Source organism: Protopterus annectens, chromosome 8.part0 (assembly GCF_019279795.1).
Source record: "Protopterus annectens isolate FY-2018-M chromosome 8.part0, PAN1.0, whole genome shotgun sequence".
Lineage (NCBI taxonomy): Eukaryota > Metazoa > Chordata > Ceratodontiformes > Protopteridae > Protopterus > Protopterus annectens.
This window is the reverse complement of record NC_056741.1, coordinates 240,919,348-240,943,094: the sequence shown is the minus strand read 5'-3', so window position 1 is coordinate 240,943,094 and position 23,747 is coordinate 240,919,348. Positions and strand designations below refer to the sequence as shown.

Genomic DNA, 23,747 nt, shown 5'->3' with positions numbered 1-23,747 from the left:
GGGACCCATCGTAGTGTCCCTGTGGACACATACATGGTACTGACATGCACACGTTATGTCCTGGGACACTGGCCCGATGTCACCTTCTGATGGCCCTAGCTGTTATGTCCCACCAACCTGTTTGGTATGTGTCTCCGCACCAGCCCACTATATTCACTGCTAGCCTGTTGTCGGACATTGTGTACCTTGACCATCGCACAGCCGCATCTCTCGCACTACCCATGGGTGGCACTGCATTGCACATGTGGGACTGCATTCATACACCCATGACTGGACCGTTCTGAATGGCACTGGGGCACATCCTCACGAACGTGCTTCACGCGCATATTGATGGCCTCCATGCCTTTCCTGGCACCCTTGTTGGGCTTGTGTGTGCCACAGCACACCACATACACATGCTGGCCACCTGTCGTACCGTTGCATGGGCGGTTGGGGTGGTACAGAGGCCAACACATCTGACATTGTCCTCACATTGCCCTTCAGCACCATTCCACGTTCTGGTATTGGCAACGTACACATCCACCTGCACATCATACCCTGTGTCTCAGGATGTTAGGCTATATGACTCCTGGACAGGACACACAGTGGTGCAAGCATATCATTGTACCTACTACATGTCAGGTACATATGGCATTACACAGTCCTCAGTCATGGGGCCCCTCATGTTCACTATTTGCTTACATACACAGCATGCTGTCACAGAGTACTGTCCATGCCTAGATATCCCACACCTACATACCTGGTGCCATTATAGCTCCACCAGCTCATACCGATAACGACCATATGGGTGTCAGTGTGGCAGATACATCATGTGGGTGTCATGGCATCAGGATGCATGACACATGGTGCATGCACATCACCCAAAAAGTAAAACAAAACTTTTTTTTTTTTCTCTTTTGCCTGAACCTTCTTGTGTTCTGACTGTCCTTCTCAAACATTTTGGAAATATACAGTATATTTCAGAGCATTTGTTATAACTGTATTTGCTATAACTGATTTAAGTATTTTTTCTCTGGCTTTTTGATTATTTACTGCTTAGCGACTGCATTTTAGCCTGTTTATACAGCTCTGCATTCTATTTAAACTGTTTTTGTGTTGATTAACTGTTTTGCACTTTTAAAAGGTTAGTTTTTGCTTAATTTTACCTGTAGGCTAACACACTCAAGTGCGCTAGCCGCTTAAAAGCATTTATAGCATTTACTGTCTGTTTTTCCTCTGTTTTCTGCAAAAAAAAAAAAAAAAAAAAAAAAAAAAATCTTGTTTTCCTGCCTTACTGAACTAGAATAGTCCAGTCTTCAGAGTTTGCTGATCTCTGGGCTTTGTCTTGGTTCCTGTGCTATTCCATATCCTTATTTGGATAAAAGGAAGCATCTTTGTTCACCAGTGGGAGTGGGGAGCACTGAGCGGCCTATTTGTCCCTAGAGGAGTGGTTCCAGCCAGAAACTTGTAGTCTATTGGCCATTTTGGGTCAATTCCTAGCTCTTTTCAGCCCCCTGTAATAAAGCCCGCTTTAGCGTGCTTTTTCGCTTGTATTCAACTCAGCACAGCTCCTCGTGGTGTCCTGCAGAGTTCTACAAGCAGCAGAGAGCAAAAGAGTAACTTTTTCCGGATTTAAGTATTTTTTCTGGCTTTTTGATTATTTACTGCTTAGCGACTGCTTTTTCGCCTGTTTATACAGCTCTGCATTCTATTTAAACTGTTTTTGTGTTGATTAACTGTTTTGCACTTTTAAAAAAGTTATTTGTTGCTTAATTTTACCTGTAGGCTAACACACTCAAGTGTGCTAGCTGTTTAAAAGCATTTATAGCATTTACTGTCTGTTTTTCTTCTGTTTTCTGCAAAAAAAAAAAAAAAAAAAATCTTGTTTTCCCGTCTTACTGAACTAGAATAGTCCAGTCTTCAGAGTTTGCTGACCTCTGGGCTTTGTCTTGGTTCCTGTGCTATTCCATATCCTTATTTGGATTAAAGGAAGCGTCTTTGTTCACCAGTGGGAGTGGGGAGCACTGAGCGGCCTGTTTGTCCCTAGAGGAGTGGTTCCAGCCAGAAACATGTAGTCTATTGGCCATTTTGGGTCAGTTCCTAGCTCTTAGCCCCCTGTAATAAAGGCCGCTTTAGCGCACTTTTTCACTTGTATTCAACCCAGCACAGCTCCTCGTGGTGTCCTGCAGAGTTCTACAAGCAGCAGAGAGCAAAAGAGTGACTTTTTCCTGATTTAAGTATTTTTTTCTGGATTTTTGATTATTTACTGCTTAGCGACTGCATTTTCGCCTGTTTATACAGCTCTGCATTCTATTTAAACTGTTTTTGTGTTAATTAACTGTTTTGCACTTTTAAAAAAAAGTTATTTGTTGCTTAATTTTACCTGTAGGCTAACACACTCAAGTGTGCTAGCCGTTTAAAAGCATTTATAGCATTTACTGTCTGTTTTTCCTGTTTTCTGCAAAAAAAAAAAAAAATCTTGTTTTCCCGCCTTACTTAACTAGAATAGTCCAGTCTTCAGAGTTTGCTGATCTCTGGGCTTTGGCTTGGTTCCTGTGCTATTCCATATCCTTATTTGGATAAAGGGAAGCTTCTTTGTTCACCAGTGGGAGTGGGGAGCACTGAGCAGCCTATTTGTCCCTAGAGCAGTGGTTCCAGCCAGAAACTTGTAGTCTATTGGCCATTTTGGGTCAATTCCTGGCTCTTTTCAGCCCCCTGCTATAAGGCCCGCTTTAGCGCGATTTAGCGCAGAGTTGCCCATAGAGCACCATCGGACAGAGCCGGTTAAACAAGGTTAAACTATTTCTGGCTCCGTAAAGTCTGCTCTTCAATTTTTCCCTTAGAACTTCCCTACTTGCAATCTAAACAGTCTATTCTCTATCTCAAAAGCTCAGCACTTGCTCCTAAAGCATTTTTATATAGGTAAAGTACTTATATACTAAACAAAGTACTACATTAGCCTAGAATCCCCTTGAGTACCCATTTCCCTATAGGTCCCTTCTAACTCAGTTACACAGCAAACTTTTTCACTTTTTCTAGCATGTCGAAGGGTCAGTTGCTAGCGTCCTCTCCTGTTCAGCTGGTGAATCTGGGCATCTTGAGGCAATGTTACAATTGCCTCATGTACACAGACAACCCACTCCTTCTCCCACACACAAACACATGTGAGAGATGCAACTATATACAGCAAAACTGGAGTGAGCTCTCTCAACTCAGGACTGGCAAGACCAGACAGGAGGAGAAACCACGCACACCACAAACCCAGTTTCACATAGAACTATCACAACTGCAAAACAAACACATAAACACACAAAAACATACACAGAGGCACTGATCAAAAATCTACCAAAACTACAGAGGCCTCCAAAGCAGACACCCAAGCAACTGCCACCTCAAGACATAAGACATGCAACACATAGTTCTCAAAGTCAGTGTGCTAAACAGTCACAGCCCTTAAGGCCAAACACAATGCCAGACACACTTGTTATAGGTGACTCCATAGTCAGACACACTGGCGTCCCACTCACCAGACTGAACAAGGAAAAGATCACAGTAAGCTGCCTGTCAGGCGCTAGAATCTGCCACATAACACAAGCACTCAGGTCACTCCACAGCAAGTACAAGTATGACTCAGTCATTGTCCATGCCGGTGTGAGCGACCTGAGACGATACCTCCCTGGACTACATGAAAAGAGACATAGAGGAGCTCTCAGATTATGTAGCCCAGGCTGGTATGACCCTGACCCTGAGCAGTATCCTACCCTCACCAAGAATGATGCCACAATACAGAGACAAAATGATCAGCTTTAATAATTGGCTTAATTACTGGTGTCATTCTAAGGGGATCAATGTCTGTCTGCCTGGGATGACATGCTTGACAAGCCACGCTGCTTCACAAGGGACGGCTTGCACCTGTCACCCTGGGCTTCGGATATTGGCAAAGGCACTTGCCAGATCCATAGTGCCTCTTTTAGGCAAGGCAAAAATGGTAAACCTACCACACTAGGAAACAAAATGGAGAAAAACTAAGGGTAATACTGCTCAATGCCAGAAGTCTAAACCTCAAGATGCATGCCCTCGAAGCCCTCCTCAGTATGGAGAACATCGATGTCTGTGCTGTGACTGAAACCTGGTTCAAGGCTCCTGAGAGCACCCCAGCACTATCAGGTTATACCTCATATCATGCGTTCCGGCCCCAAAATCCGGACCTAACCACAAAAGGAGGGGGAGTATCCATATTCATAAAGGATACCCACACCTCCAGGTTAGTGGCAACGCACGAAGCATCGGAGACCATCCAGGTGCAATCAACCATAGGTAAAACTGCCCTACAGTTTGTAACATGCTACAGATCACCTTCTCAAACTCAGGAAACCCACACAGCCTTCCTGAAGACACTGGAGAGTATGAATGTCTCTCCAAACACCATCATATTGGGTGACTTCAACTACCCAAACATAGACTGGGAACATTACTCAAGCCCCAACACCCTAGCCCAAAGGTTCCTTGAGTTCATAAACTCAAATGCTATGGAACAACTAGTCACCATTCCCACAAGAGGAGAAAATATACTAGACCTGATCATCACAAACATGGGGACAAAATGCTCCACACTGGAAGTATATCCCTCATTGGTGAGATCAGACCATAAATTAATCTCACTGGAGATCCACATCCCGCCCCCACCCCCAGCAAAAAAGACCACAGTGAAGAACTTCTCAAAAGCAAGCTTCACACTTCTTAAGACTGGAGTGGTATCCTTCAAGGCCCCCGAGCCAGTGGAAAAACACACCCACGCTGCTGAAACCCTTACAAATACCTTCTACGAGCACCTCCAGGAATGTATGGATCAAACAATCCCTAATAAAATCAAGACCCTTTCCACCAAAGGCAGGCGCCCGGTCTGGTGGACCCCAGCCATAAACAAACTCTACAATAAGAGGAGAAAGCTACTACATGACAGAGCAAAATCCCTAAAAGGGAAGGCATCTCTGATCAATACTAGCAAAAAACTACAATCACTCATAAAATCATCCAAGGCCAACTTTGAGAGAAAAATCGCTAATGACACAAAAGACTATCATAAAGCCTTCTTTAGCTATGTTAGAAACCTGGGTGGAAACTCCCAGATATGCTCAGAATTAGTCCAAAATGATCAAAAAATCACTGAACCCACAGACATTGCCAACATACTGGCAGACAGGTTCAGTGCAAATTTCTCCCCTCCTCCCCCCCAAAAGGAGAAATATCTATCCCACCAGAGTCTAGCCTCCCAAACATCTCAGATGCCCAGGTGAGAGCTGCTCTCTAAAGCAAAAACACAGCATCAATGGGACGGACGGTGTCCCCAGCTGTGTGCTACATGAACTCAATGAGGAACTAAACCCACACATAAGGCTGCTGTTTAATCTTAGCCTTACTACAGGATACGTACCCAAAGAATGGCATATGGCAACTGTGGTCCCACTCCACAAAGGCGGTGCTTCTATGGACCCTGGAAATTACCGCCCCATAAGCTTGACGAGCCTTGTCTGCAAAGCTATGGAGAGGATCATAATGGAACTCATAAATAAAGACATTGGGGACCTACAGACACTGGATCCTACAAGGGCAGATCCTGCCTCTTGAACTTGGTCGACTTTTCCGAAACAGTCACTAAGGCCATTGATGAGGGTAAGGCAGTTCACACAGCCTACCTTGACCTAGCGAAAGCGTTCGACACAATACCCCACTTGGGCATCATAGAAAAGCTCACCAGCTTAGATGTAAACCCATATGTCACAAGATGGGTTGCAAACTGGCTCAAGGACAGAACACACAGGGTTAGAGTTGCTGGTGCCATGTCAGACTCTAAGCTGGTCACGTGGTGTCCCACAGGGCTCAGTCCTGGGCCCCTCTTGTTCGGCATTTATTTTTCTGAAGTGCAGGCAAACATAGTAGGGATTGTGGCTGACAAAATTTGCAGATGACTGCAAACTGGGCACCATAATTGACACTCCATCAGACACAGACATCCTCCGGAGAGGTCTCATAGAAATGGATAACTGGTGCCAGAGCCATGGCCTTAAGCTAAATGCCAAAATGTATATTCATACCCTTTGGGAAAAACAAGGTAACCCCTAATTACCACATAGGTGGTAATCCATTAAACATGGAAGAAGTTATCAGGGACCTGGGGACCCAAGTTGACAGTAACCTCTCTTTTGACACTCACATTGCCAAAGTGGTTAGGAAGACCTTCTACATTGCCCACCTGATCATGAAGGGATTCACATCCAGATCAGGAGAGGTCATTGTACCCTGTACTCTTCACTTATCAGACCAATGATTGAGTACAACGCCCCATTCGAAATGTACCTTACCCGACACCTGCAGCAGTTGGAAAGACCCCAAAAGTTCCTCACCAAAAGGATAAAGGGGCTCAAACATATGTCATACGATGCTCGACTGAAGAAACTCCAGCTCTATTCAGTCGCATACCATCTGCTCAGAGGTGATCTGTGCCTGACATACAAGGCCATGTCCAACCCGGAATTAATGGACATGCTCCACCTCAAAAATCCAAATCCACCAGAGCCACGAGCAAGAGACTTAAACCTCAACACGGATATAAATAGGACATGCTGGAGGGACAGATTCATCACCCAGAGACTCCCTACACTATGGAACAGAATCCCAGTCCATGTGAGGCAGAGCCCCTCACTGACTCTGTTCAAGAGAAATCTTGATGAGTGGATGGGAGATCGTAGGTTTACCCCGGGAATCATCTCTGTATCACTGCTGGACAGAGGCACAGCAAACTAATGGGTATAGTATTCTCATCCTAATGGGTGGTGAAAGCCACACACACTCTGGCTAGGCTTATAAATGCCCTAGGGCAGATAGCCTAGTATGAACCTATGAACCTATGAACCTATGAACATTCACCCACTGACTATCACATGGATACTGGCCCGTACATACATATCACATTGTACATGGTTGCTGTACACACATATGCCCCACACGGTCCTGTGGTTACCGTATTCCACTGTGGCATGTATACACTTCTGCAGGGCCACACCTATCTGTACTGTGTGTGATGCTGGTACATAGGTAGCCATTGTACCTGTGGCATACACACATCTACACACGGTCAAGGGTACAATACCACATTTATGGTGTACCTTCCACAATGGCTACAACCTTACATGGCACAGCATTGTCATGCCACGATGTGTACCAGGCTCGGACGGTTTACATATGCGGCTGACAGATGGAAAACACATCTGTACACATCTGCATACCACATACACAAGGGTGTCTTCTGCTCTGACACGGACCATGTCCTCCACATTACTGATGCATATACTCCTCATACATGACAATTGCGGTGGGCAGTGTGAACGGACTGCTCATGGAAATGTGCACACATGCCACACCGCATGGGCTGGGCTTCTGTGTTACTTCCGCAGACACAACACACACCATGCTGTGGAACATAGGTCCTGTGCACATCCCACAGGGACACACAGTGGCACTGTTCATGTGATACCTCCCTTGCTGTTTGAGTGACACGTAGTCATGGTACTACCACAGCAGCGGTACTGTGTAGACATGCAGTTGACACCCGCCTCTGCTGTTCACAGGACACTACCATGGGGAGGTGACACTACTGTGTACACTGCACATGTGTTTACACATTGACCTGCCAGACTTCATTGTTGCCCACGATGCACCTGCTACAGATCCTTTGGGCATGGTTACTTGGTGTACCTTCCATTTCAGATGGCTATGATGCTACTACTCTGTCCCATACCTACAGGCCATATGTATCCTGTTATTGTACATACCTATAGGCAGTACCTCCATTATGCATGATATGCCTGTGATACTGTGTATAATGTCTGTCATATCCACCATGACAGCTTTACATTACACATAGTTGACATAGTATCCCCTACTGCAAGGCATACGTGCACGTCGGCCGCACATTACGTATGACATCGACGGTATATGCCCATACACATGTGTGCTGTGACAGTATACATACATGTCCTATCCCCTGCTATGGCACTTCATTGTTGGACATCCACTGTCAGCATCGGTGTGTGGTCTGGCATTGTTCTCTCTAATGCCCCCCTGTGGCAGCCCTTGTGGTGTCTCGGCTGTGTACATGATGTCCCACTGCTGTGCACACGGTGTCCACAGTCATTGGTATGCTCAGCAGGATAGCACTACATAACCACCTTTCACCACTCTCTGCATTATGGACAAGTGTCATTACTTATGAACACCATTCCCATACAGTACAGCTTCGTCATACACATCATGCGTTACACACCCGTACATATCGTGTGTTCTACATACCTTGTCGGTGTTTCGTTCCGTGTTTCGTTCCGTGTATCGGTTTTCCTTTTTATTACTCTTTCGGTTGTACACTGCTGGTTCGGTATGAGCATACGGTTTGAATATCCTGGGAGTCATCCTTATATCCGTCGATACCTGCAACATGTGGGTTCATCCCACCAATTGATGTTCCTCAGTGAGTAATTGTGCCCAAATCACCTGTGCATCTACTCCATTCGGACATTACACGTCGTAACTGGGGTATGGTTGGATTCCTCACCTGGGCGTTGGCTATTTGCCCTAACTTCGTGGAGATGGTCTGTATTGTGTTATGTTATGTGTAACTGCAGCTGCTATGTGTGGCGACAGGTACATTTCGCAGTTGTTAGCCGTGGATTGTGTGTGTTGGGTATAGTATTTGGTTCGACATGTGGGTGTCCCTGTCCTGACGACGTCTGTTGATGGCATTATGCATTTGGATGTGTAACATGGCTGTTGTATTCCTTTAAACAACGCATGCAAGTATACATCCACCTTTGATTGTGTTTCCCACGCGAGATGTTGCGGTTATGCAGATGTCATTGACTGCCTGTATGTTTGTGCTGCTATTACGGCTTGTATCCCTTTAATATGTATGATGGGGGATATCGGAGGTTGTAGGTGACGGATACGGGTTGTGGGCCTTGCATCTCTACATACACGGTATGGTTGTCTGTGTGCTCCATCCCTGCCTGGTGAGTTGACAGTTAATTGTCTGCTGGTCTGGGAGTGTAGGTTGTGTTGTTGTCATGTGGTGTTGGTATCACCTGCGTGTGTGCTTCATGCATGTATTCCTCCGTCACATCTGTGGTATATCAGCGGTTGTTTGTACGTGATGACTATCCCTTGTCATTCTGTCCCAGATATTTACAGTCATTGTGGTCCTGTTCTTGGGATGGCCTGTTTGCCAGTTGTTGCCACCTATTCAGGTGGGGATTGCTTGTTTGACACTTGTAGAATACACAGCGGTGTTTACGGGCCGATACGTGGCCACGGTCAGTACTGGGGTAGCACATACATATTTCCGCGGTACATACCTATTGCTGTGTGACTTTGCCGACATATTGTTTTGCAATTAGCATATCGGTGTCATACATACGGGCATGATTAGTACATACGTCCTTTCCATTTCCTGTGGGGTATATTCCTGTGCTACAATCTGGGACATTGTCACTTTGTATCATTCTACGTCGCCACACGCCTAGCCAGGGTGGGGCTCTCACTACTACTTTGGGACTACTGGTGTACATATGCCTGTGGCTAATGTACCGTATGCCTACACATATTATTCCACTCTGCCTCTAACATGGCACCAACATACACATATTACGGAGACACACACATTACACTCACACAGCGACATACACAGCGCCCTCACCGCACACATACACATACTACGGCACTCACGGGGACGGTTGCACACAGTACCTGCGTGGGCCGCGTCACCGGCGGCGGTGTCTATCTCCCCCCTCATATCATCATACTATTACCCGCGCATGTACTGTTACTGTACTGTGGCCTGGCGATCATTCCGACTCGCGGTTATGCATTTCAGTATGTTGCCCTTTCCATGGTTGGTGGTATCCTCTTCTGTTAAACCTCCCGGATGCTCAGGTTGTCGTTTCACTATGTATACTATGTACAGATATCGCGTGTTACATCTCTGTCACCTTACATCCCTCTGATTCCCTGTCTTAACTGTAGTACTTATATGTATATGTGTACATATATTTCTATATATGTAATTATATCTATCTACATATATGTATATGCACATATATACATGTTTATATGTATACACCTTGCGTGACGTGGCAGCATACAGCAACGCCGTCTGCTGTAGGACCAGCGTGCGGTTCAGGTGTTGGCGTTCCATGCTCCACTGGCTGTTGGGTGTATAGTGTTTGGGGTCTGCCTATGTTGGAGTCACACATGGGGCCACCCATACGGTACACTTTACAGGTGGTCATGTTTGTGTGTCGTCCATTTCACTGTGTGTGCAGGTAGGAGGTGTCAGTCCATGGGGCCTACGCTGTCAGAGTATGTGCTATCGTTCCCTCTTTGCCAGGGCATAGGCATATTGGGTACGCCTCAGTCTGCCTACTGGGGCTGGCACAGTGTGTTCATGGTCCTGAACCCTCTGTGCCTGGACTGGCCTTGGCAGTTGTGGTGGGCTTTGTGGCCCTTCACCATTATGTCCCTGCAGCAGCTGCTTCTGCAGGATCATATTATGTAGCATGGCACATACTATGAATATGTGGGCACATGTGCCTGGAGAGTACTGCAGGGATCCACCGGATGTATCCAAGCACCGGAACCGTGATTTCAGCATCCCAAACACACGCTCTATGATTATTCTGGTTTGTGCGTGTGCCTCATTATGGCGTTCTTGCATGTGTGTGTGTGCATTTCTGATGGGAGTCATCATCCACGGCTCCAGTGCATAGCCAGCATCCCCACAAGGTGGCCTTGTGGGATGTCCCTGGCGAATACTTGGTACAGCTGTGAGGCATGCCAGATATGGGAGTCGTGGTAGCTTCCAGGGCTGCCAGCACACACATCCATGATAATGCCCTGTGCATTGCACACGACTTGGCAATTGATGGAGGGGAATCCCTTGCGGTTTATGTAGCGTCTACCCTGCTCCCCAGGTGGTGACTTGATTTGTATGTGCGTACAGTCTATCGCATCCAGTACCTCCGGGTATTGTGCCACATGGTGGAAGTGGCGCATATTGCTAGCCAACTCCTCCTGAGATCTGGGGAAGTATATATGCTCATTGGCATGTGGTAACATGGCATCCAGAAACTGGTGTAGTACCCTGGATGCTGATGCCTGTGAGATACCCATTATATCCCCAGTTGGCCTTTGAAAGGTACCTGTGGCCAGTATTCGCAAGCTTACACATACCTTTGTGTCCACTGGGATGGGCTCCCCTCTGTTGTTTCTTGTTCTCAGGCGTGGCCGGCACAGCTCCACTATTTGCTGTAACGTGTCCCTATCCACCCTGTAACGCTCTACTATCTCCAGGTCTTGTAGCCCCTGGTAGGTTACCCTTGGTCTGAACACTCTCCTTCTCCTCTGAGGCCTACAGTAGTTGTCGGCACCCTCCTCCACAACACCGTCTGTCTCTAACACATGCTGATGGATCACGGTCACGGCAGCACCCAACATGTACATTTTAAAAGTTCCCCGTGTGTCTACACCTATGGTGCTGTGTTTGGGAATACACGGCTGTGTGTTGTGTGCATTCACACTTTATACTGTTTTGCTGTACACCCGGTGATGTCATAGGGTGTGTCTGTGCGGCCGTATCTGGGGATTATCTTCCGTCTTTTACCATTGGCACTGCAACGCTGTTGCCTTTGGTGTTGCATTACTCTTGCCTGCAATGGATTACCTTTTGACCTTCCCTTACTATTTCTGCACGTTGCACCTACTATTTCCTGGCATGCATCCTGCAGAGCCCTGTCATGTGTAGTTTCTGGGACATGGCATATCGTGCGTTTTGTGTGCCGCCGCCGTTGTGCTGCCTGTCTGCTTGGCTCTGCTGTGTCAGTTCTTCACTCTTTGCAATCTGCTACCTCCCCTACTTTCTTTGCATTCATATGCCTCCCCTATCCCATTTTGCAGGTTTCTGCATGCAGAGTTGTCAGCTGCCGCCGATTGGCCTTCGTGGGTTGATTAGTGTTGATTGCTCATTACTACTCCAATTACACTTCTTCCGCATTTCCTCATATTCTCAACATCACCTTCCTGTTTCCGATGTTATTTGCGGGACGAGCATCACATGACTGGGTTAAGGGAACGTAGTCATCCTCGTGCACATGCACCTCTGCGCGCACTGTGTGCTCTCAGCTCAACTATTTCCCCACACGCCCGTCCTGCAGCTGTGATGTGCAATGTACAGCCCAGGTTTGCTGAGCTTCAATGTGCTTCCTCCTACAGTGGCACACCCCTCTGCAGGTGACATGTATTCCCTCTGAGCCACTCCTCGGTGTATTACCGCTGCGCCATTTGGTACAGTCTTATGCCAGCGGGGGGTTTGCGATTCAGTATTATCTGCCTCATTTGCATGGCATTGAATACTAATTCATAGTTACCACGCCGAACACTGCCGCGACTCCTTGGCAACCCTTGCACCGTGGTTGTGGCTTTCCATGCATACCATGGTGTATTGTGGCTGTGAAGCTGATGTGTATTATGCTGCTGTTTTATAACATTGTCATATTATTTCATTGTTTTGCACCTTCCGCAAACATGTGTGGACATACCATTTATGTTATTATTTACATGTTGTGCATGTTTTCTTTTGACATTCTCTGTGTATTTCACCATTGGCATATGGCAACAGTGTGATACCTGATGCTGACAGCCTTCCGTTACTCCTATGTTATGTTTGGGAAAATGTAAACCGTTTTTTTTTTGGTTTACATTGCCGTGGCCTTATGCTACGCCTGCGCCACTTTGTGGATTGCTATATGCCTTCATTTGCATGGTGCAACACCGCACATGGGGTGTTTAGCATACCTACGCTGGGGGCAGCGCAGATCCGGCGCACGCCGGTAGTGCACGTGGGATTGGATCGTACCTGAATCACTCGGCGGCCATATTTGGCATTGTAACGCCTACGCTATGCGTGCGCCTGGCGCAAGGTTCATGAATCCCGGGGTATGTATTTCTTATTTTTATATTCATATACTAGTAGCTTTTGACTAACTAGATCCACCTAGTATCCTGAGTAAGTGAACAATGTGCACACAGCTCTTTTACCAGCACCTCTGAGCCCTATTACTTCAAATATATATTTGGGTAAACTATTATAGTTGTACCTGGTCTAGATTAATTTTAACATTGTGTTTATTCATTCCCTGCATTTCTTGTTAACAGTCTGACCTGCACAATTGCTCCAATGCCTCTGATGCCCTTTCAGGCTCCATATCATCAACTCTTCTTTTCTTATATAACACCAGTAAACAGTTAATTTTCATGATTCCCTTCAACAGCAGGTAAATGCATTTGAACATAGTTTTACGCATCTCTTTATTCATAGAGTCTGCAAACCTGATTACAAGCCAGATAATGCTTCCTGTCATGCCCCTTAGCCACAACTAGCATGTGAGGCTTGAAGTTATATTGCATTATATTTCCTGTGCCTCTTATGGTTCTTTTTTTGTTTAGTCTCCATTACTGTTACAAAGCATTCCACCTTTATTCCTCACTTTTGACATTTTATTTAACTCATATTGTATACATATCTATTTCCTTAGTTAACAATTCTAACTATGTAGTAGTGACCCCATGTGCAAATTGGGAAAAGGGATTAAGCATGGATGCATGGATGGATGGATGGATGGATGGATGGGTGGAGTAGTGATTTCACTTGTTCTGCACACATCTGCAGCTTTTGGTAAGGTCAAGTCACTTTTTCCACTTAATAACCTATCTCCTGTTTCACAATTTCTTACACAACAGACAATTTTATCCCTTAAGAAATGAATTATTGCATAACTCACCAGATCTTAAAGTCCTTATGTCAATTCTTTACTGCAGTAACATAATCGTCTATAGTTTCTATAAGAATCTAATCAAAAAAATGTTGATTACATTGCATATCCTTTCTAGGCTTACAGTAATTCCTCATCCTGTCTCTAATCACTCTTGTTTTTGTCAATCTCCTCTTTAAGAAAAGTTAAAAGGAATGGAATACACAATTTCTTTTCAGGCTTCATGGCTAATGCACTCACAGTGATGGACAAATGGAATGTCAGGATTGAAGCTTCTAGTTTTCCCCAAAGTTGCCTTACTGTGAGAGAAATCCTGGTGGCAGCAAGTAGAATACTTTTTTTCTACTGAGAATTATATAGCTTGACTTTCAAACCTATAAACTCTTGAAAGTCTATAGATAGATAGATAGATAGCTAGATAGATATAATTAGTCTGTGTTTTGCTGAATGTACATTTGATTGACAAATGACAGGGATGATCAAGAATGTCAAAGATATGTACAGCTGAATGTCCAAAATGTTGATGGTATGTTTCTTCAAAACAGGTGAGTGGAGCTTACAGGAAGTGAGATTGTGCATGTTTTTGGATGTTAGGATTAGGGTTAGGGTCTGCTTTAGGTGAGTATGACAGGTTTTGTATAACTGTGTTTGAGCGTGTGTATTTTAAGGTTACTGTTAGAGTTGAGGTTAGTTAAGATAATAGATGTAGCATTGATAGAGTGTGTGCGTATTTGTGTGTCTAATTATGTTTTGATGCCATATATGGCCATATATATCTGCTAACATTGGTTTAGATTATTTTAAGGGTAGATAGATAGATAGATAGATAGATAGATAGATAGATAGATAGATAGATAGATAGATAGATAGATAGATAGATAGATAGATAGATGGTTTTAGTAAGCAGAAACATACTTGGTATTAGTAAGCAAAAACCTAAAGTTTGTTTATTTGGTATTTGAAAAGCAGAAACACAGTGCTTGTTACACATTCTAACCAGTATCTTACCTAACTACAGTGCTACTTTAACCTATTAGAGTTAGTACATTGTCAAATGTATCTATTATGATCTGCCTAGACACTGTTTCCTATTCTTTGTGATTATTTACTCTTCCCTGGATGTTTACCTCTGTAGCTACTTACTGTACCATTTCTTGTACCCACTCTCTGTGTTCTGATAATCCTTTCATCACTCACTGACTAATATCCTATACTCTTTCCCGGTTTGTCTCCATTTCTCCTAAAACTGTACTATTCATTTTCACTTCACACTCTGTCTCTTTTTTTTCTTTTATGCAGTTTGCTTGGGCCATGCACAAGCCTTGGGATTCACGTCTGCCCCACCTCTGGTTCTGAAGCAGTTTCAGCAAAAGCTCAAATCAGCCCTGGGAAATTTCAACTTACTTTTATATACAAGCCTTCCTTTACAATTAATCATTAGCTGAATGTCACTGAATTGTTTTAACAATTTTCTCTTTGTGACTATCATTGTGAAGAGAGCAGAGCTGTATTGCATCGAGTTGGTCACTAGGTGGCGAAATACTCTGCTAATTGTACAAAATCCCTATTCCCTCTGTATGCAAACAGGTTAGCTCCAGAGGCTAAAACCAAAACTGTTCTAAAACAAACTTCACTTAAGTCCCAATTCCCCTAGCTCTACTCATCCTTAAAGAACTTCCTAGCAACATTTGTTTTCTGTAAGATTAAAAGCACTGACATAGTGTATTATGTTACATACATTTCCTGGCTCCTGATTGCTTTTTTTTTTTGGACTCCCTCCTGCTGGGGCTTGCTCTGTTTCACGACATTCTGATGGCAAACCTATATCTATCACACAAACATCAGTTCCCTCTATTAATTCTGAGACCCGTAACTGTGAATTCTTGGAAATATAAAAAAAAGACAAAAAACAAACAAAAGTAAAGATGAAAAGTGAATGTCAACAATCAATGCTCTCCTTTAAGGTGATATTTTGTCGGAGGGCAAACCCCCATTGCATCCCCACACCCCTCAAGTTCTATATGTTAACTTTAAAATCAACATACCTAAGAGGAAAGGGAATATTCTGACACAGAGCAATCTTGTAATTAATATCAGCAGGTCCCCATTTTTGCACATTCAGACTTGTTACTCTGGGGCACACACTTATGAATCTCTGTTACCATATGTATTGCTTCACAGTGAAAACTAGATGAGGTTCTGTTTGGCTAAATGAACTATTCAATGCTGAAATCTTTGACTGCTGTTTTGTATGAAAAAAACAAATCTGATGCAGTTTCTGCATATGTACCTTCTAATTCATTTGTTTCCATAGATTTTCCTTTTCATAGTACTGGTGAGACCATGGAGTAGGTATGCATAAGCTGCGGCATGCAGGGAGATAGCAGCCTGCAAAAATGGTTACTATTTTGTCTATGGTTGAATTCCTGACCATTTGATTCACATAGATAGACAGACAGACAGATAGATAGGGATGTATGTGTGAGTGTGTATGTATGCATGTAAGGATTCCTAACTGATGATTGAGTTTTCAGAAACTCAAAATTCATATGGTTGAGACCATATGATCAAGGTTTTGAAAACCCAAAGCTTTTGAATGGAGATCGAGGTACAGTGTAGATCAAGACATTTACCCTTTTCTTCACTGTAGTGTGATCTTGGAATTGGTATATATAATTTGAAGGGGTGTGGGGGTGCAAAGAATGTAAAAAAAGTAGATTGCGTTTTTTTTTTTTAATATTTAGGTTTTCAGAAACACAATCATATGGTCTCAACCATATGAATTTAGAGTTTCTGAACACTCAATCATCTGACATAGATCCATATGTGTGTGTGTATATATATATATATATATATATATATATATATATTGATATATATTGATATAGATAGATAGATAGATAGGCGTGATCATGGAGTGCATTGATTGTGATTGTGTACAGATAATTTTGATAACCTACAACTGTGGTGAAATTGTTCGGATTATATTACAATCAAACTTCAGCAGGTCAACTGTAATATATTTCATAACCGTCTCCATTCTTCATGGTTGTATGACCATGGAGGTATTTTCTTTTCTTTCCAGGTATGTGAGTGCATAATGTCCATGTAAAAGAAAAGGGTTCACTATTTTTTGTGATCGCAAATGTAATGCAATGTAATTACTGGTGTTAGATGTTTTCAGCTTTAGGTGCAAGTAATCTCTGTTTGCAGACAACTTCCTTATATATGACAGTGGTAGTCCATCAGTGCTTTATTAGCTAGCTGGGCAGCACAGTGGTGCAGTGGTTAACATTGTCGCCTCACAGCAAGAGGTTCTCCAGTTCAATTCTCAGCTGGGGTGCCTTCTGTGTGGAGTTTGCATGTTCTCCCTGTGTGCACATGGGTTTCCTCCCACATTCCAAAGACATGCATCTGGAGCATTTCTCCCCGGGCCTCCGCTGAAAACAGGCTCTGTGGAACCTAGTCAGACATTCCCGGTCAACAAATGTAAAATAAAATAAATAAAAGCTAATGCAGTGCTTTTCTGAGTACAGCTCGATGAGAATTTCCTAAGCGCAAGTCATTTTCCACTGATCTGCTTTCCTTATATCACTGCTGTGACTAATGATTTTGAGAAGGAAGCTAAATGTGCCAACTGTATACTGGCTGACATCAGTAATGTGATGAAATATTTGCGTCACACAAACAGTTCTGTCAATATTAGGGTTGCTTTCCAAACCTATTTTTCCATTCCCTTATTGTTGTCAAATATTATGTTGAATTAAGACCCTCCGTACACACTAGTATTTCTGTCAACGTGATTTGTACTTGTGCCAAGATAACTGCTCAAGTATTTCTGTAGATTTCAAGTGATGAATTTGAAGACCTTAGTATTATAAATAAGTGGAAGTAAAGTAAGCCATCTGTAGTGGTGTATCTGCAGTATAGGTTTTAGGAAAATTAACTTATTCCAATGCATATGAAAAAACTCTCAGATGGTCTTTTTTAATTAAATTTTTATTGTATACCAGCCCAGTAAATCAAAAGATTGGAAGTGTGTGTGTGTGTGTGTGTGTGTGTGTGTGTGTGTGTGTGTGTGTGTGTGTGTGTGTGTGTGTGTGTGTGTGTGTGTGTGTGTGTGTGTGTGTGTGTGTGAGGGTGTATAAATCTGTGAACACTTTATCATGAGTTGGAGTGTTATGCACATTTAATTGTGCTAACAACATAGTCTTAAATGCTTGTAAGGTCCTTCTGCCCACTTTTTGTAGTAGAAGACTATGCTAGGAACCCGCTTTGCATTTCACCATCTAATAAATTTCTTCAACCCTGTGTACAAAGAAAGACTGCTGAATTCACTTTGCTCTCCCTATAAATTAGCATAGAGAATTCAAACGTTTCTGCCTTTTGTTAGTATTGATCTTTTCCTTTATGTATGACATACGCAAAACACATTTTGTCCTGTTATTTCTTGCAGGAATAGTTTTATTGCTTAAATGCTACTGGAAGAGTGAGAGAAAGAGAGAAGTACAGAAATAAAGATACTTCGAAAATGGATTAACAATGTGTTTGTTAAAAATGAAACAAGTGTAGTTTTATGCCTAACATCCCATCTCAGTCATTTGTTTATGGATTGAGTGCATACCTTTCAATCTTTGACAAGTTTGTTATGGAGGTAAAATGGATACCTTGTGACGTGATTAAGTCTGGGGCTGCACATGTAAAATACAATTAAGTAGAGTGTGGCAATGCTTTTAATGTTTGCAGATTAGAGTAGCAGATTTATTTTGAACATATGCTGTCTAAATTTGATTGCAAATTTCATTGAATATCCTGGAAAACTTCCAGCTTCCATTAGTATATAGGATTTTTTGCCCTATGTGGCCAAAAACAGGTGACATACTTCATACTATGTGTCATTTACAAACACAGATTTGCAAATATCTTGGTGATTAGCAAACATATACAAAGAATTAACAGCAGAAACCATTTTAAAAGTATTAATATGTTTATTCACATTGTTATGTCAGTATAGTGGAATGCATTTGAATTGTTTAGAAGGTCAGATGGTAGTGGATTTTGCAAAAAGGATGGATATGGCTGTGGTGAATATGTATTTTAACAAGAGGGAGGAACATAGGGTGACATACAAGAGAGGAGGAAGATGCACACAGGTGGATTATATCTTATGTAGAAGGGCTAGTCTGAAGGAGATTGGAGACTGTAAAGTGGTGGCAGGGGAAAGTGTAGTTAGGCAGCATAGGATGGTGGTTTGTAGGATAACATTGGTGATCAAGAAGAGGAGGTTGAGTGTGAGGGCAGCACCAAGGATCAAATGGTGGAAATTGAAAAAGGGTAATTGTGAGGTGAAGTTCAGGGAAGAGTTAAGATAGGCACTGGGTGGCAGTGAAGAGTTACCAAATAACTGGGTAACTACAGTACAGCTAGTAAGGGAGATGGCTAGAAAGGTGCTTGGTATGACATCTGGAAAGAGGAAGGAGGACAAGGGGACCTGGTGGTGGAATGAGGAAGTACAGGAGAGTATACAGAGAAAGAGGTTAGTGAAGAAGAAGTGGGATTGTCAGAGAGATGAAGAAAGTAGACAGGAGTATAAGGAGATGAGGTGCATGGCAAATAGAGAGGTGGTGAAGGCTAAGGATAAGGTGTATGAAGAGTTGTATGAAAGGTTGGACACTAAGGAGGGAGAAAAGGACCTGTACCAATTGGCTAGACAGAGGGACCAAGCTTGTAAACATGTGCAGCAGGTAAGGGTGATAAAGGATAATGAGGGAAACGTACTCACAAGTGAGGAGAGTGTGTTGAGCAGATGGAAAGAGTACTTTGAGGGGCTGATGAATGAAGAGAATGAGAGGGAGAGAAGGTTGGATGATGTGCGGATAGTGAATCATGAAGTGCAGTGGATTAGCAAGGAGGAAGTAAGGATAGCTATGAAGAGGATGAAGAATGGAAAGGCTGTTGGTCCAGATGACATACCTGTGGAAGCATGGAGGTGTTTAGGTGAAATGGCAGTGGAGTGTTTAACTAGATTGTTTAATGAAATCTTGGAAAGTGAGAGAATGCCTGAGGAATGGAGAAAAGGTGTTTTGGTACTGATTTTTAAGAATAAGGGTGATGTGCAGAGCTGTAGTAACTACAGAGGGATTAAATTGATCAGTCACAGCATGAAGTTATGGGAAAGAGTAGTGGAAGTTAGGTTAAGAAGGGAGGTGATGATTAGTGATCAGCAGTATGATTTCATGCCAGGAAAGAGCACTACAGATGCGATATTTGCTCTGAGAGTGTTGATGGAGAAGTACAGAGACAGTCAGATGGAGTTGCATTGTGTCTTTGGGGACTTAGAGAAAGCATATGACAGGGTGCCTAGAGAGGAATTGTGGTATTGTATGAGGAAGTCGGGAGTGTCAGAGAAGTATGTAAGAGTGGAACAGGATATGTGTGAGGGTAGTGTGACAGCGGTGAGGTCTGCGGTGGGAGTGACGGATGCGTTTAAGGTGGAGGTGGGATTGCCTCAAGGATCAGCTCTGAGCCCTTACTTATTTGCAATGGTGATGGACAGGTTGACAGACAAGATCAGACAGGAGCCCCCGTGGACTATGATGTTTGCAGATGACACTGTGATCTGTAGTGAGAGTAGGGAGCATGTGAAGGAGACCCTGGAGAGGTGGAGATATGCTCTAGAGAGAAGAGGAATGAAGGTCAGCAGAACTAAGACAGAATATGTGTGTGTGAATGAGAATGAGGATAGAGGAATGGTGAGGATGCAGGGAGTAGAGGTGGCGAAGGTGGATGAGTTTAAATACTTGGGATCAACAGCTCAGAGTAATGGTGAGTGTGGAAGAGAGGTGAAGAAGAGAGTAAAAGGCAGGATGGAGTGGGTGGAGAAGAGTGTCAGGAGTGATTTGTGACAGACGAGTACCAATAAGAGTGAAAGGGAAGGTCTACAAGAGGATAGTGAGACCAGCTATGTTACATGGGTTGGAGACCGTGGCATTGACAAAAAGGCAGGAGTTAGAGCTGGACGTGGCAGAGTTAAAGATGTTAAGATTTGCACTGGGTGTGACAAGAGTGGACAGGATTAGGAACAAGTATATTAGAGGGTCAGCCCAGGTTGGAAGGTTTGGAGACAAAGCCAGAGAGGCAAGATTACGTTGGTTTGGACATGTGCTGAGGAGGGATGCAGACTATATTGGGGAAAAGATGCTAAGGATGAAGCTGCCAGGTAACAGGAAAAGAGGAAGGCCTAAGATAAGGTTTGTGGATGTGGTGAGAGAAGACATGCAGGTGGTTGGTGTGACAGAGCAAGATGCAGAGGACAGGCAGAAATGGAAACAGATGGACCCCTAACGGGAGCAGCCGAAAGAAGAAGAAGAAGAGTACCATGATCCCTGAGAAAAAGGAATGTACAGTGTCCTTTATTTTTATTTCACTAAAGCGTTTATGTAAATATTTAAATACATATCCAGAGAAGGACCTCTATTTTGATAACTGATAAGTTGCCCCTGATTTTTCAAGGATGCCCTAATTTTGTCTCCAAGAAATAAGTACAGTATCAAACTTACAATTAGAAATGTAGCTTGTTGCTTTCTCCAGGAAATACCTAGTAATGTTTTAATCGAATTCGCTTTGCTACTTACCGTGCGTGCGCTTTTGCCCTAACTCGTACCTCAGTCTGAACTGCTTTGATTTTAGGCATATGGCTAGGATTTTGGCCCCCAAATGTAACCAACATTCTCCCAAATTTATGATGTTCCTCACAAAGCCAGTTCTTTTTATGAGTACATACTTTATTGATCTGTAAAGTCTGTATCAAGATTCACTATCACTATCAACAGCAGGTCTAATATAGTAAAACGTTTTGTTGTGAAAATGAAAAATAACAAAGTGCTCGTATTTCTGTCCCTCGGCTATGATTTTTTAAATGGCCTTTAATGTTTGCAGGTTGAGAGGTATTCCAATTTTCGACTTTTCCCCATTATTCTTAAGACATATTAGCCTTTAATACTATTGTAAAACAGCAACCGGAAATAAAACAAAATAAAAAGCGTATTGGGCACACGATCATTGTAACGTCACACGGTGATAATTACGTAAAAGAACACACTGAATTTTCTTTTGCTTTAAGATTGTGGAAATGAAGTTAAAGGAAGAAGCACAATGCATTTTTATAAACTGACGATAATATGAGGGTGGGGTCGTACTAAGCAGCAGAGTAGGCAGGGACTAGTTTCCAAATAAGACACAAAGTTGTCTGTATTGGCAGCAGATGGGCTGTACGCCCATGGTATTTGTGTAAAGTTGTTGTCACCTTGAGGTGTAAACATCTGCAAAATATTTTTAAATAACAAAGAAAGTTCAGAGACGGAAACTACGAGGATAATATTCATAGTGCTCTGCCCCAGAAGATTAAGCGATCTCCACACGAAATACAATGCATTTATTCCTCCTGCTATTTGTGCTAATATTTCACAAAAGTAAGTGAGCGCATTAAAGAGTCGGGTAGCTGAGCCTCTTGCTCATTTAACATAATTTGATGATTCCATTTCACCTAGGTTGGTATTATAGAAAAAAGTAACATAAAATAAAATTACCTGCACGACAGCAATGCAACTCAGAAGGAGCAGTGTGGATATAGCGTAATGTGATTATTTTGAAACGATTCATCATCTTATGTCAAGGCGCTTTATGTAGCATTAGTATACTGCTTAAAACGTTCATTTATGCTGCGGAATAGCTAGTAGTACATTGATGTTAAGGAAATTGATGCGCTCTCTTATTGACCGTTATCTTATTTTAGGTGCAGAGATGCAGCTTCATGTCCGCCAGTTTCCAGCCATCGTCTCAGCCTCACCAGGTGGCCGTCTGAAGGTGGTATGTGAGGCTTCTGGCTACAGTGACCCCTATATGTACTGGTACCGCCAGTCTGGGTCCGCAGCACCGCAATCCATGTTCGTGTCGATAACAGCTAATTCGGTGGAGCCTGCTACTGTGGGTCATTTCAACGCCAGCAGACCCAACAGCTCACATATCATCCTGGAAGCTTTTGACTTGAAGAAGGATGATTCAGGCATTTACTTCTGTGCTGCTAGTACCCACAGCGAAGCAAATGAGTGATGCAGCCTCACAAAAACTGGCAAGTGAAGCGTGTTACTTCAGAGATGTGTGAGGCACCTATTCATACACTTGCCGGCATAGAAAATATAAAAGGCTCCTGAAAAGTAAAGACATCCATCCCAAAATCTGGACAACAAATTAGAATAAAATGTAATAGGCAAGAACATATAATTCTGCCCTTTTCCAGTAGGCATGTGACATACTGGTCAGGAACACATTTAAAAACAGAGCAGCAAAACCGATGGAAAAAAATATTACTAAGGGCAGACTTGAAAGTCTGTATACTTTGTCGAACTGTATTGCAGAACTCTTATAACACAAGGTCATGTCTTTTTGCTTATGAAAAAGGGGGATATAAGATGTGTGTGTTCTGTTTTTTTAATTATTGATACCATTAGTATGTTGGTCATGTACTGTGGTTTTCTATGTACTAGACAGCTTTAGAAATGATGTGGGGGGGTTTAGAAATTTGTGTGAAGGGATACGCCAAGCCTGAATATAAGGCCATGTCTCCAAAAATAGATACAAGATGTGCAGGAGAAAATCAGGTCTGAAAATAGGAATGTCCCTTCAAAATAAAGACAGGTGAGTGCTCTGCACAAACATATACCAGGACTCAATCTTCAGTTCAGTCTTAAAAGGATTGTCTTCTGAATACTCATTTAAAACTTAGCATATATAATCACCTTTAGCTGAAGCCATGTTAATGTTTCACACATTGGGCAGGATTCACGAAGGCTTGCACAGAGTGTAAGAGACGTGTAACACTCCATGCAAGCCTCG

General features: G+C 43.1%; 2 gene segments (V, D, J or C); both read left to right on the top strand.

Moving 5' to 3' along the window:
- Positions 1 to 15,298, top strand: part of LOC122808206 — an 84,291-nt gene extending 68,993 nt beyond the window's left edge. The window contains 1 exon segment of the C gene segment in view: positions 15,153 to 15,298. Coding sequence covers positions 15,153 to 15,298 — 146 coding nt within the window.
- Positions 15,299 to 22,129: 6,831 nt separating this feature from the next.
- LOC122807999 lies at positions 22,130 to 23,058 on the top strand. The segment is given in 2 exon segments: positions 22,130 to 22,324; positions 22,648 to 23,058. Coding segments are annotated over 2 exon segments (360 nt in total).
- Positions 23,059 to 23,747: the final 689 nt, after the last annotated feature.